Raw genomic sequence first — 15,992 nt, forward strand, 5'->3', positions numbered from 1 at the left:
AATTTTGGATTTAGTAACCTCTAGCTCTGTACAGATTCCACAAGAGCATGCACATGAATCCACAACGGGCATACATCAACAAACTAACACTGCACCTTCCACAATTTTGTACAAATTGACACTGTGTATTCTAGTAGACCAAACGTTGTACACTAGTTTTGTGGCAATGTTGATGATGACCATGCACGCACTAGCCGGGGACAAGAGCTGAGCAGACCATGCTGAGCGTTGACTGCTGCACCTAGGTCTTACTGCTGTACAGAGGACGAGAAAGTGCAGAGAGCAGGTCACGTAGGAACTTGGGTCACGCAGAGCATGTAGAACGCGTAGGTCATGCAACTCGTAATAGACGCGCAGTTCCTGCAGGGGGCGCAGGTCGAACAAACGTGCAGGTTGCAATAGAGCAGAGCTCCCTTCTGTCCTGAGGTGCAGCTGTCGTGCACCCCCACCCCGCCTCAGCCCATAGCCGCCCTCAGCCTGCAGCTGCTCGCCCTGCCCCACATCAGCCCACAGTCACCCACCCTGCTCGCGTCAACTCGCAGACGTCCAGTTTCATGCAGCACTGTCGTTCCTCAGCCTGCCTGGGCTTGGCTGCTTCTCTCTCTCTCTCTCTCTCACTCTGTCACGCTGCGGATCCTCCCCCTCCACTTGCTGCTGTGACAGCACGCACAAGTTTCTCCCACCCCCCGCCCACCTGCTGCTGTGACAGCGCGCACAAACTCCCCCCACCTCCCGCCCATTTGCTGCTGTGACAGCGCGCCCGTAGATTTTCAGCCCGCCCATCGGCTGCTGTGACAGCGAGCCCGTAGATTTTCAGCCCGCAGACCTGCAGGGATTTATTTGCAAGGAATTTGGAAACTGCAGAGCTCACAGAAATTGCAAATTGACACATACAGAAAGCAAACACATGCCATGTAGGCTGAATGGGGAAACATATGTATGCATAATGCGGTGCGTATAGGTTGCTTTGTCCTCTCTCTCAGAAAGTGAAACAAATAAGGCAAGACAAATGGCGGCGCACTACATGGTCACAAGCAAGAGGATGACAGCCATTGAAAAGGAGTTGAAAGAATGCAAAGCCCACATGGATGAGTGGAAGAAAGAGAAGAATTTAATTCTTGAATGGAAAAAGAGGGAGGAACAGGCGAGGGAACTAGAACGCAAGGAGTTCCGGGATGAAATTCAAGCTTTAAAAAGTAGCATCTCAGCCCTTCGGGAGGAACTCGACGAAACCAAAGAGGGAAGACGCCTTGAAGATGGGGAAATTCAGCCATCAATGATTGACGAGCTGAATAGTATACGAGCACAAGTCAAAGAAATAAAGGAGGAAGGAGAAATGAAGACCTCATGGGTGGAGGTTCTCTCCAAAACGCAAAAGAAAATGGACGAGGCTGAAAAATGGATTGAAGTTGTCAAGAAGGGAAAGGGCAAGGAAATTCCGACTACACCCGACATCATCAACAAAACACTAGAAGAGGAACAACGAAGAAGGGTACGCGCTCTACACGTGAGAGTGACCGGCCTAAAAGATTCAGATAAGGTGGACCAAGAGGTGAAGAGCCTCATGTCCATGATGGGGGTGGAGAAGCCCTCGCACACACAAGCTTGGAGAGTAGGCAAGAAGAGTGAAGGTAATGGGGAGAGTTCAAAAGGACGGGCTCTCATTTTGCGCTTTCCCTCCATGGAAGAAAAGAAAGACTTTTTAAAGAAGAGGCCAACCCTCAAGAAAACAGGTATCTTTTTAGGAGATGATCTTACGCTCTCACAGCTTGCGCATATGAGAGAGGTCATGCCAGAGATTATAGCAACAAGGGAGAAGGGGAAGTTAGCTTTCTACAGAAATGGACGAGTAGTGATTACAGAGCACCGCTCTACATGACGGTGCGAGACCTATGGGACCACTCTCAGGATGGCAGTTTGGAACTGTAATGGTTCGTATAGACTTGATGTGGGGGCCTTTGAGGATAGCTTCAGAGACAGAGACATGTTTTCTACTCAGAGACTCATCAGGCTCCAGACAGTTGATGCCGCACATACAGTTACAGATGTGAGACAGCATGTGTGACATGCACCAGAACTGCGCATGGGACTAGAGGATCAGGAGGTGTAGCAGTACATTTTCAGAAGGAGCTCCAACCACTATTGCACATAGTTCGGAGAGATGATCAGGCCAGATACTTGTGGGTGAGGCTGAGGGCAGAGACTGGACGTTTCTTATACATCGCCATATGCTATTTTCCTCCTAGCACTTCAGTATATGCTTCACCCAGAGGACAGTCTCCTTACTCTGTACTTGATGGTGATATCTGGGAGTTCTCCAAAGATGGAGACATCATACTCCTGGGGGATTTCAATGCCCGTACAGGCAGCTCACAGACAGTCTTCTATGACACATCAGAGGAGATGCTTAGAGAGCTAGAGCCAGAGGAGTTGGGACTTGAGAGATGCTCACACGACAGAGAGCATACAGAGTATGGGAGATACCTGAGAGGTGATTACGACTACTCACAGTTTAGCCATACTGAATGGCTTAACGACTTTCCCATTGTCTACAGGTTTTACTTGTTTTCCACATAGACATGGGTCCAGCACTGTAGACTGTGTTCTGACACATCCGAGCTTTATCTCTCACATTCAGGATTTCACAGTGGGGCCCAGGCCAGTTGGGATAGCAGTAGATCATGCACTTTTAACATTATCAGTCTCCTTTGAGTACAATACATCTCAGGCCTTACGGGGTGGTGGACATACACGCTATACTTTTACACCAGAGACTGACTCAGTCTATGTAGAGGAGATACGTAGGCTTTTATGCACATCAGAGCCAGTATACACAGTGGAGGAGATCACATCTATGCTGACAGTGACATTACATGGGGCAGCGACAGAGGCATATCCACACACTCAGCCTGGGCAGAGACGTCGCTCTGGGCACATGCCTCAGAACAACTGGTATGATGAGGAATGTCGACAGAGGAGAGCTCAGATACAGCGGGACCTTACATTGGGAGTGATCACCTATAGACAGTCTCGCATTGCTACACGACGACTAGTGCGGCGGAAGAAGCGAGCTTTCTTGGTCCAGATGGAGCAAGATTTATATCAGCTCTTCCTTAGTAGAGATTCAGGAGAGGCTTGGCGTCTATTCCATGAGAAGTCTCCCCCACCAGTGATTACTTCTACAGAGATATGGGGGCAGTATGCAACATCTTTATACACTGTACCTGGACAACCACCATTACCAGACCCACCACAGCCATGTCCGGCTACGAGCACCTTCTTTACCACTGAGATGGTACAGGAGGCCATTGACAGGATGAAGACCAGACGGGCACAGGATCATGAGGGTTTGGTAGTAGAGCACATTATACATGCTGGGGATTTGTTGGCAGAGATGCTTGCACGGCTATTCAACCGTGTCATGTGTGAGGGTCTCCCTGAGTCTTGGAGATTATCTACTATTGTACCTATCTTCAAGACAGGTGACCCCACAGTGCCGGGGAATTACCGTACTATCATGGTAGGACACACATTGGCACGGTTATATGCATCCATCCTCGAGCATAGGCTGAGCAGTTGGGCAGAGATTATGGGCATACGAGCACCTGGGCAGGCTGGATTCAGAAGGGGTTTCTCCACACTAGATCATGTCTTTACACTCAGAGCTATCATTGAGGAGGGTCGAGCACATGGTAGACGGATATACTACAGCTTTGTGGATTTTCGCAAAGCCTTTGACACAGTGCCGAGGGCCAGATTGATGCACCGGCTTATGGAATTGGGGGTACCCACAGAGCTGATGTGGGGGATCATGGCATTGTACAGTTCAGTGATGGGTCATGTACGCACATCAGAGGGGATATCCGACATAGTTCACTCCACCATCGGAGTGAAACAGGGATGCCCACTGTCCTCTACTTTATTTGGTATGTATGTTGATGGGGTCTCTGATTATATTGACAGAGGAGGAGATAGAGGTGCTCAGCTTGCAGGGACATGGATCCCTCTTTTATTGTATGCTGACGATATCGTGTTGATATCAGAATCGCCAGAGGGTATGCAGAGACATTTGGACGCATTGCATAGTTTTGCAGAGGATAGTGGATTGTCTGTCAACCTTGGTAAAACCAAGGTCATGGTATTTAATACCACGCCACAGTGGGTTAGGAGATCAGCACCTACTTTCACATATGGACAGGACAGTATGGAGTACACTGATGCATACACATATCTTGGGGTGGTCTTTAGTGGACCGAGGTTCACACTGAAAGTGGCAGCAGACACTAGATTGACTCGTGCCTATGCAGCCCTAGGTGGTTTAGAGAGGATTTGTTCGCAAGTTCAGTTCCAGGAACCTCGAACAAAGCTCTGGCTTTTCGATACTTTGGTCGCTTCAGTTATGCACTACGCGGTTCAGGTTTGGGGACCGTCTATTGACAGTGCTGGATGGACTAATATGGAGAGACCCCTGATATCTATGATTTCTAGGCTGATTAGAGCCAAGGCCTCAGTCCCACATGACATCATACGAGCGGAGCTGGCTGCCCCACCTATGGAGGTTGAGGCACTCACCAGATCAGTATCATTTGTACACAGCTTATGGGACACCACCAGGGACAGGTATGCCAGGCTTGCTCTCGAGTCATCCAGACAGCTGGCATTACAGGGAGATACATCATGTTGGTATGCACAGATGAGCTCATGGTTTCAGAGGCATGGTTTCAGCATGGACAGGCTGCCCCCTTTCCAGTATTCTCTTGATGCACCATCCTTGGCTCTTACACGGATGGAGACTACTAGACTCATTCGGCAGGATCTTATCCAGCTTGATAGCAAGAGGACATGGATAGAACCATCACGGGAGTTGGGTACGAAGAGGGTTTTCTATAGAGAACATCTTCTTCAACTCACGACAGACGGATTTGTCACACGGCCCAGTTACATGGACACACATCTATCTCATAGGTTACGATGTGCTATTGGCCAGATTCGCACATCTTCACACCAGCTTGGGATTGAGACAGGTAGATTCAGAGGCATACCAGCAGACAATAGGATATGTCAGTTATGCCATGCAGAGCCAGAGACAGAGTTTCACTACATATGTCGCTGCACAGTCTACTATGAGATACGGGGACGCTTTCATTGTCTATTCAGAGATGGTTTTGACTCGTTAGACAGAGTCATGAGATATCAGGATCAAAGATGTCTCGGATTATTCCTACTTGAGATTCAGAGACATAGAGACGCTCTATTGAATGGGCAAAGACAGAGACAGTCCCAGAGACGCATCTCAGATTTCTTCAGTCTGAGTACCACAGAGTCAGAGGGGACACCACCACCAAAGAGCTCGGTTCCCACCCATACACACATCAGCGGTACTCTCATTGATCGAGCTACAGAGTTAGGGAGATCGAGACGACCGCGACTGAGGAGGGGAGCCACGCAGCACCGGCGGAGATTGCAGCAGAGGATCCACAGGATTCTAGCACGACACCTAGAATGTCGATCGGGATAGGCTTCATGCTACTGCTATATTGTATCATGGTGACACTTATCCCCACTTTGTACCTTTATGGTGATACCATTGCTCAGCCTACCAGCCACCCATAGGAGTCGGTAGCACTCCTATCAGTTCTTTGTTTGTAGTTTTCTTGTTTGTACCCAGACTTGGTACTAGACTCATCATTGTAATCAGTTGGTCTCATAGGTCATTTTGGCCTCTTGTAGACGTTAATATATCATTTCATTTCATTTCATTTCTCTCTCACCCTTTGTCTTCCCTTTGTATCAGCTCACCCTTTGTCTTCCCTTTGTATCAGCTTTCACCCCATCCCTACCCACTATTTTCTTTTCAGTTCTTTGTACTTTTTGTACCCAGACCTGGTATTAGATTCATCACACGTAACCTTTTGGTCTCATAGGTCATTTTGGCCTTTTGAAGACGTTAATATTACATTTCATGCTGCATGGAATGATTGCCCCCTGCACAGCGAGCAGCTGGACGAGGGCGAGCAGCTGGACCAGGGTGAGCAACCTGAGGCGAGCAGCTGGACGAGGGCGAGCAGCTGGACCAGGGCGAGCAACCTGAGGCGAGCAGTCTGTGGCGAGCAGCCTAAGGCGAGCAGACTGTGGCGAGCAGTCTGACGAGGGCGAGTAGCCTAAGGAAGGCGAGCATTCTGTAGCGAGCAGGCTGACGAGGACGAGCAGGCTGACGAGGACGAGAAGGCTGAGGGGAGGAGACTGAGGCGAAGGCGAGCAGGCTGAGTCAAACCCTCTCGCGCTGCCAACTTGCTGGACGAAGGACGAGGGACGAGCTCTCTCTCTTTGTTGGACGAGGGACGAGGGCGAGCTGCTGGTCGAAGGCGAGGGGCGAGCTGTTGGACCTGGTCGAGGGCAAGTAGGTGGACCTGGTCGAGTTGCTGGTCCTGTGTCAAGAGGGCGAGCAGCTTGCCAAGGGCGAGGACGAGGGCCCTAACCTCTGAAGGACGAGGGCGAGCTGTGCCAAGGGCGAGAGCTAGCTGCCTACCAAGGGAGAGGGCTAGAAGAGCCAAGGGCGACCAGACGAGACCAGTGCCAGGGCGAGGACGAGAGCAGTCAAGTCAGCCAGGACGAGGGCGAGGACTTGGTGACGAGGGCAAGGCCAACCAGGGCGGAGGCCAGACCTCCGCTGGTGAGGGCCTTGACTCAGTGCTCGCTTTGTTCTTCTCTCTCGGATGGACCAACCAGTCGAGGATGGTGATGCAAGTGGCTTCACCACCCCACAAAAAATGAAAATGACATTCAAGCGGAGGAACAGAGATAGCATACTCTCGCCAAGCTCATTACGGGCAGGGAAAACCATCAGAATCCAAGATGATTTAATGATGGAGAGGGTTCAAGTGATGATTAAATCTGAGCTCAGCTTTATGAGAGATGACATCAGGAAAGAGATGTACGCAAACGCAGAGAGTTACAAGAATTCTATGTATGCAGATATGAGGAAATAATTCGATAAAGTGATGCTTGGTAAGCATGATGAGATGTATCTATCTGTGAAAGGGGAGATGCAGGCTCTAATGCGGGCAGAAGTGAATGTAATGGAATGTATTATGCAGAAAAAGTTGGATGAGGCAATTGCAAGCTTTGAATCTTGGAAAACCAATGTGGAAAAGTGCATGAAGGAAAAAGATGCAGTGATTGAAGAGCTTAAAGGGGTACTTGCAGCGTGCCAAATTATGCCTAAAACGGAAGGGGGAAATCAGCCCTCGATGTTAAAGGAGCTCGAAGATATTAAGAAGCAGGTGAAAACTCTGCGCGAAGGGGAAGAACTAAACTCGAAAGAGGCTTCCTCATGGGCGGAGCGCCTTTCTAAAACACAGGATAAAGTTGACGAAGCAGAAAAATGGATTGAAGGTGCAAAGAAAGGGAAGGCTTGGATGCCAGAAGCCGCACAGACTTCTACCATCATCAATATGACCATTGAGGAGGAACAGAAGAGGAGGACTAGAGCCCTCCATGTGCGTATTACTGGTATCAAAGACATCGAGAATGTAGAAGACGAAGTGAAGGAACTCTTGCAGCGCATGGGCATCCCGGAACCTATGCACACAGGTGCTTGGAGAGTAGGAAAGAAGGGAGTGGATGAGAAGGGAAACGTCAAAGAGAAAGCACTTATTTTGCGTTTCCCGACTTTGGAAACAAGGAAGGAATTCCTGAAGAAGAGACCAGCACTTAAGAAAACTGGAATATTTATGGGGGATGACCTTACTTTAGCACAAATAGCACATATGCAAGAGTTGATGCCAGAGATCAAGGCAGCAAGGGAGAAGGGAAAAATTGCCTTTTATAGAGGAGGGAAAGTAGTGGTTTTGGAAAAACGCACAGCATGACGGTGCGAGACATATGGGACCACACTCCGGAAGGCGGTATGGAATTGTAATGGATTATATAGGCTGGATGTGGGTGCCTTTGAGGATAGCTTCAGAGATAGAGACATTGTCTTTTACTCAAGAGACACATCAAAAATCTGGACAGTCGATGCCAAATGTGACTGGTTATTTATGGGAGACAGCTTGTCGGCCAGACGCTAGATCCCAGCATGGGAGTCGAGGTTCAGGAGGGGTAGCAGTCTTATTCAAGGAGGAGTTGCAGCCGCTATTACAGATTGTCCGGAGAGATGACCAGGCGAGATACATGTGGGTGAGACTGAGAGCTGAGACAGGCAGATTCTTATACATTGCTATATGTTACTTTCCCCCTAGCACATCAATCTATACCTCACCTAGAGGGCAATCCCCTTTCTCTATACTTGATGATGACATATGGGAGTTCTCTAGAGATGGAGATATCATTCTCTTGGGAGACCTTAATGCCAGGACGGCCAACTCCCAAACGGTATTTTATGATACCTCGGAGGAGATGCTTAGGACGGCCAACTCCCAAACGGTATTTTATGATACCTCGGAGGAGATGCTTAGAGAGATGGATATATCGGAGATGGGACTTGATAGACACTCACAGGATAGAGAGCACACAGAGTATGGGAGATACCTCATGGAGATGACGACTACGCATGGTTTGGCCATACTTAATGGTCTAGAGATTTTTCCTTCGTCTGGGGGATTCACATGCTTTCCACACAGACATGGGGCCAGTACGGTGGACTATGTCATGACTTCACCGAGCTTCATCTCTAATATTAAGGATCTCAGTGTGGGTCTTAGGCCTGTTGGAGTAGCAGTGGACCATGCTCTCCTGACTTTTTCAGTCTCTTTCCAGTATAGTGCCTCTCAGACACCACGGAGGATTGCACACACACGGTATACTTTTACACCAGAGACGGATTCAGTTTATGTGGAAGAAATTTACAGACGCATGTGGGCAGCCGAGCCTGTATATACAGTGGAAGAGATCACCACTTTATTGACGGAGATCTTGCATGGGGCTGCAACAGAGGCATACCCACACACTCAACCAGATCAGAGAAGACATTCTGGGAACATGCCTCAGAATAGTTGGTATGACGAGGAATGTAGAGAGATGAGAGTTCAGATTCAGAGCGAGCTTATACTTGGAGTCATTACATATAGACAGTCTCGGATTGCCCTTCGGCGCTTAGTGCGACGGAAGAAGCGGGCCTTTTTAGCCCAGATGGAATGTGATTTGTATCAGCTCTTTTTGAGTCGAGATTCAGGTGAGGCCTGGCGTCTCTTCCATGAGCACTCACCTCCTCCAGTGATTACCTCTCCCGAGATTTGGGGTCAGTATGCAGCATCATTATATACAGTACCTGGGCAACCACCATTACCAGACCCTCTAGAACCATGTCCAGCCACTAGTACCTTCTTTACCACTGAGATGGTGAAGAACGCCATTGACAGGATGAGGACTAGGAGAGCATATGATCATGATGGTTTGGTGGCAGAGCACTTGATACATGCTAGAGATTTACTGTCAGAGGTTCTTGCGCGGTTGTTTAACCGTGTCATGTGTGAGGGACTACCCGAGTCCTGGAGATTATCTACTATTGTACCTCTCTTCAAGGCAAGGGACCCCACTGTGCCAGGGAACTACCGTACTATTATGATAGGGCACACATTGGCACGGTTGTATGCATCCATTCTTGAACAACAACTGAGTAAATGGGCAGAAAATGAGGGCATACGAGCAGCAGGACAAGCTGGATTCAGGAGGGGTTTCTCCACTTTGGACCATATTCTGACACTCAGAGCCATTATTGAGGAGGGTCGGGCACATGGGAGACGGATGTATTGTTGCTTTGTGGACTTCCGCAAAGCATTTGACACAGTGCCGAGGGCCAGATTGATGCACAGGATACTGAAGTTGGGAGTACCCACAGAGATCATATGGGGGATCATGGCTTTATACGGCTCAGTGACTGGCCAGGTACGCACTCTTGAGGGGATTTCTGACATTGTTCATTCCACTATTGGAGTGAAGCAGGGGTGTCCTTTGTCCCCTACACTTTTTGGTATGTATGTAGATGAGGTCTCTGACTACATTGACAGAGAGGGTGACAGAGGCGCTCAGCCAGCAGGGACATGGATTCCTTTATTATTATATGCTGATGATATTGTGTTGATATCAGAGTCGCCAGAGGGCATGCAGAGACAGTTAGATGCATTGCACAACTTTGCAGAGGATAGTGGACTGTCTGTGAACCTTGGTAAAACCAAGGTTATGGTGTTTAACACCACACCACAGTGGGTCAAGAGATCGGCACCTACACTCGTATATGGTCAGGACATTGTGGAGTACACAAATGAATATACATATCTGGGGGTGGTATTCACGGGACCGAGGTTTACACTGAGGAGAGCAGCAGAGACTAGACTGTCCAGAGCCTATGTTGCATTGGGAGGGCTAGAGAGAATGTGTTCGCAGGTTCAGTTTCAAGAACCACGAACAAAGCTATGGATCTTTGATACTTTGGTTGCTTTAGCTATGCTTTATGGGGTCCAAGTTTGGGGACCATCTGTGAATCATGACAGTTGGAGGAACATGGAGAGACCCTTGGTATTTATGATATCCCGGATGATTAGAGCCAAGGCCTCCGTACCACATGCGATTATTCGAGTGGAGGTAGCCGCCCCTCCTATTGAGATTGAGGCTCTTACTAGATCAGTGTCCTTTATGCACAGTCTATGGGATACACATAGAGGCAGATATACTAGATTGGCTCTTGAGTCTTCTAGACAGTTAGCGATGCAAGGAGATGCATCATGTTGGTATGCGCAGATGACTTCATGGTTTCAGAGGCATGGTCTCAGCATGGATAGATTGCCTCCTTTTCAGTATTCCCTAGATGCACCCTCCCTGCCAGTCACACGGACGGAGATCATTAGACTCATTCAGCAGGATCTAATACAGTTGGACACCAGGAGGACATGGGTAGAGCCGATGCAGGAGTTGGGCACGAAGATGGCTTTTTACAAAGAGCACCTTCTCCAACTTTCGGGAGATGGGTTTGTGACTCGTTCGAGCTACATGGACACTCATCTGTCTCATGGTCTGCGATGTGCTATTGGTCAGATTCGCACATCCTCACACCAGCTGGAGACTGAGACGGGTAGATTTAGAGGGATACCGCCGGAGTCTAGGATATGTCAACTATGCGGTAGAGAGCCAGAGACAGAGCTAATCTACATATGCCACTGCACTGTGTATTATGAGATACGAGGGCGCTTCCATTGCTTATTCAGGGAGGGTTTTGGACCCCTAGATAGAGTCATGAGGTATTAGATTCACCACTTTGTATCTGATGGTCTCATAGGTCATTTTGGCCTTTTGAAGACGTTAATATATCATTTCATTTCACACACACCATACACATTGTGCCACACACACACACGGTATACCCCCCCCCCCCCCCCCCCCCCCCCCCCCCCCCCCCCCCCCCCCCTTTCCTCCAAACGCATGCACTCACAAAATCACATGTACCAACCATTGTTGCACAAAGTTTGAGGAAGATAGGTTTAATACTCTCTTCTGACCTTGTTGCATCAATAGCATTGTTTAAAATTCTCTTTATTCATGTTTTAACGGTAATTTTTGAAACAGATGTAAAAATGATAGATCAAGCAATTAATGATATATGCATCCACTTTAATTGCAATCGTGGCTCTTTGAATGTGGTATGTTTCCTTGACGATAAACTTATATTTGTACTAAATTATTTCTTTTCTGTTTGAATTTTTGTTATCAATAGGTGCATTATGAATGATGTATGAATGAGACAGGTCATAATTTCTGCGAGTTAAAAATTAAATATAAGGTTATTATGTGGCTACTATTTTCAGAAAAAATTGTCAAGTAATATACAAGCAAGCTTGTTTTATTGTAATGTGATCTGTAAACAAAGATCAAAAAGTTCTTGACTATGGCTTTCCACAAATCAAACCTTGTTGGCAAACGATGGTTTTCAACTATGCATCAAGGGGCATGCATAGGTGGGTGGTATATACTAAACTCAACAGAGATAAGACATGAGTATGTGTTGGCCATATATCACGCACGCATTTGGACCCTACTGGGTTTGTGTAGCAATGCACATAATATTGGATGGGATTGGCAGATTGCGGTGTGGGAGAGCCCAGGTTTCTTGAGATTATAGTAGTGGCAGAGCACCTTCTACATGTCTAGGTTTTCTTGGTACTACATGTTGACTTTTTGACTTGTGCGACAATGTGCCATGCATGAATATTTCTCATTCAGCTGAATAGAACACACTATCCTGCCCTTCTTTGTTGGCGCTACTTGCCTGCTTGTAGGTACTGATATAGGCGTAGTGCCTATAAAATGTTGTACACATTTTTTAGGCTTTTTTAAGCTATTTTAAGAAGCTACTTTCCAGGATTTATTTTGAGCCATAGTCACAAGGGACGCCCATTTTTGGGCTTCCCGTCCCCACTTGTCGTCCCACCCTCTTTTTTACACTAAAAATCCATTTGAGCCCCGTCCCCCGTTCCTCGTCCCCAAACATGTTGGAAAGGGGGAACACACCCAGCGCACACAATGTTTGCCTCTCTATAGCCCAGGGATTCCGCTGCACCCCTATCCACACAGAATCATACACACACATATTTTTCTCAAACGAACTTGCAAGTACACCCAAATCAATGCGTACACACTCGTGCGGACCGCAATCTACCTCACACCCATAAACACATCAATTCCTTGCATATAATCACATCATCATATCTCTCTCTCTCTCTCTCTCTCTCTCTCTCTCTCTCTCTCTCTCTCTCTCTCTGCACATCACACCATCGGGGGGGCACACCTGTCTACACACACCCGGAAACACCGCGCAACAAAGCAGAATAAGAAAGGGGAGAGGGAACAACACCAAAAGCAACACAACTAGAGCTTGCTTCTTCTTCAATTGATGGGCTATGGGGGAGCATACAGCAACCAAAGCTCTCTCCTTCTCTTATCTCTGTTTACAGCCCCCCTAATACAGCAGAGTACGAAAACTTAAATATCTCCTAATCGGTGCAGAATTTTCCTATATGCGTGAGATGCAAAAATGCTCAAAACGATGCTTTCCTTGTCTCACGTGGCCCGTTTTTACAAAAAACCAGTTTTGCAAAAATTTTACAGACTAAGACTTTTTTGGCCTCACTCATGCAGAGGTGTGAAGTCTCTCACACACTTTCCTTTTTACCACTGACCACATGTCTTCTTCTACCCAAGTTGCCTTGCATGTCTTCTTCTGCCTCACTCATGCAGAGGTGTGAAGTCTCTCACACACTTTCCTTTTTACCATTGACCACATGTCTTCTTCTACCGAAGTTGCCTTGCATGTCCTAAGAGCCTTTTCACATGTAAAAACCTTTTCTTCAAGCATGAAATCTCTACACTTAGGCCTTCATAACCACATAGAACATATACTTCCTGGGTCTCCCTGCTTGTAATGGACCTTCGTATTTGCTTTATTACCCATGTCTGCAGCATACACACCACTGTTTGCGTCCTCTGTTGGGGTCAACACACTTTAATTGCACCATCATTGCCCAACCCGTCGAACAACATTTATGTGCAACCAAAAGAAGCCTTTATTCAGCTACAAACTCTCACATCTAGAGAACACTGTGCGAATATAAAAACCATATATATAGTCTTATTCTTGCTTATTGTCGTCAATCCTCAAGTGGGTTGCCCAACCCCCTGGATCATAGCAAAGCCTCCACTTGGAGCAAAGACATAACCCTGAGTGCAACCATTCATTTGGAGAAGCCTCCTGTAGAATTGCACCCATGCACATAACCAATGGTGCATATAGAATGCACACATCACTCCTTCACCGCTCCATGCATCCACAAGCATCCTGTCCACTTCAAATTGAGCACGATCATGCTCACCATCTTGTTCAATAGATGAATCATCCATATCGTCACCCGCCTCGAACCTATCTAGCATACCTTCCCAACCATAGAAAATGGAAATCTCCTCCAAGAACTCCTGTACCTGTTGAATAGCCCACTGCATAGCTGTATCCACAAGCATACTCATCACCTGTGAAGCACATACCACTTTTATAAGCTTTTCCATAGCCATAGCGTGTGGCTCTTCACTTGGCACAATCGGCAACACCTGCTCTTCGATCAAAGGCTTCTCTACTTGCATCAGCTTCATCTTCTCTTCCTTACCTGTAGCAGTCTCAAGCACCTTCTTTTCAGGACCATCCAAGAAAGTAGAGCCATACGGCTCCACTAACTCCTCTTGTATGTCATCTTCATGAATCAATTTTTCTAATACATGCTCTACTGCCATATTTTTAGACAAAAAAGAAGGAATCTCATCCCATACCATTTCATCCTAGAGCATAGCATCAACAGACTCCTCCTCCTTGTAGGAGTGGGCATACCCACTTTGTTTAGCTTCATCACCATCTGTCTCTGCCAAGCTCGAACATGGGTCCACTTCATCTTCATCACAAGGTAGACCGATCACCTCATCAACACTTTTCTTGGAAAATCCTTGTACCTATTGACTGTAGCATATTCTATGGGTACCTTCATGAGCACAGCCACCAACAGGGTACCGCACTCCACTTTGATTTGCATATCCTCTTTCGCAGACTTCGGCTCTTCAATTTTCTCTTCATTTACATTTCCAATCGACATGCCTTCATACACATAGTCAGGAATCTTTACTCTTACCGGCTTGACCTCATCGGAATCAGTTTACTCGCCATAGGACGTGAAGTCTTCATACAAGCTTTCCTCTTTACTAGTCTCCCAAAAGTCATAGCTTGTATCATCATCATCCTCGCCATAGGTTGACTCTGTGTCTGCATCTTCATCCTCTTTCTGCTCCATGAAAAGTTGGCCACCGCCTTGGCTTTGCACACTCTTTGTCCACTTTTAAGCTTTTGGTATTGTAGCAGGCTACAGTGTCACTTTCACAGGACACAGTTAGTACAGTGGTCTAGGCTATTTCACACTGGATGGACCCTCTGGGCTGGGAGTGACACGTGGCAGTGGCAGGGTACCGACGGTGGTCTAGTGGACATCGTGGCCATGTCACCACATGGCTGACATTTATGAGCCGTTGGTGGCCCTTTATGGTGTACATATGAGTAGTCGTTTTGGGCTAGTGGCAGTATCTTGTACGTAGTCGTCTTGGTAGCGAGTCTCACACAGAGCACCTCCGCACTCACCCTGCACATCTGAGCCTCGACACCCCATTTGTACCTGTGAGTCCTGGGCTGGAGCTGAGTGTGCTGCCACGCCAGGGAGTCTGTACATGGTTCTTTGAGATAGTCGAGTCCACATGTTCTGGTCCACTGTTGTGTCTCTGTTGTTCTATTGTTATCCATTGTTTCTGTGTTTCATTCTGTTTGAATGAGTTTCCATTTGTTGAGTGAGATTGTCACGCACATTGCACTGAGGGGCACCCACACTCTAGAGAGCACGACACATTATCCATGCTACAGGTGCTCTCATTTTGGCGATCACCGTGGGACCTCAACTGAAATCTCACTCTGTGAGGTGCAAATCTTGAAGCTAGTTAGGTTTATCTAGCTTTGCCTACCTTGCCTAGCTTCGTCGACCTTGCCTTGCACTGTTCTCCTCTCGCCTGGTCCATCTGGTCTAGTCCTCTCTCGCCCTAGTCATCTCTCGCCCTGGTCCAACCTGCCCTCGTCTATGGTCTAGACCTCCTCGACCCTGGTCTAGTCCTCTCGTCCTTGGTCCAACCTGGTCTAGTCACTTGCCTTGTCTAGACCCTGGTCTAGTCCTCCTCGTCCCTGGTCTAGCCTGGTCTAGTCACTTACCTGGTCTAGTAGAGTCTAGACCAGTCTTCAGCCAGTTCAAGGTTTTCTTGCCCAAAGCTTGGTTGGTTTGGTGGTCGCTGCATGACCCATACAAGGCGGTCAGTCGAGCGTCAAAGCGCACTCCTAAGTCCTCTGAAGTACTACAACAGAAGACGACCCTTGGAACTTGTTAGAAGTCCATCAAACTCATCACCCATACCTCCACATACGGCAT

At 47.6% G+C, this 15,992-nt stretch overlaps 1 protein-coding gene across 16 annotated transcripts in view; it reads left to right on the top strand.

Annotated features, from left to right (window-relative positions):
- The window catches only part of ATSPO11-1 (Spo11/DNA topoisomerase VI, subunit A protein), a 72,185-nt gene that overhangs the window by 31,426 nt on the left and 24,767 nt on the right, over positions 1 to 15,992 (top strand). For all 16 annotated transcript variants that reach the window (XR_015185858.1, XR_015185859.1, XR_015185857.1 and 13 more), the window contains one exon: positions 11,563 to 11,636. Coding sequence is in view for 12 of the 16 variants with exons in the window: in XM_086495661.1 (XP_086351787.1) it covers positions 11,563 to 11,636 (74 nt within the window). In the remaining 4 variants the exon portion in view is untranslated. The remainder of the gene's footprint in view (positions 1 to 11,562; positions 11,637 to 15,992) is intronic.

Source organism: Adiantum capillus-veneris, chromosome 22 (genome assembly GCF_014529385.1).
Source record: "Adiantum capillus-veneris isolate H3 chromosome 22, ASM1452938v2, whole genome shotgun sequence".
Lineage (NCBI taxonomy): Eukaryota > Viridiplantae > Streptophyta > Polypodiopsida > Polypodiales > Pteridaceae > Adiantum > Adiantum capillus-veneris.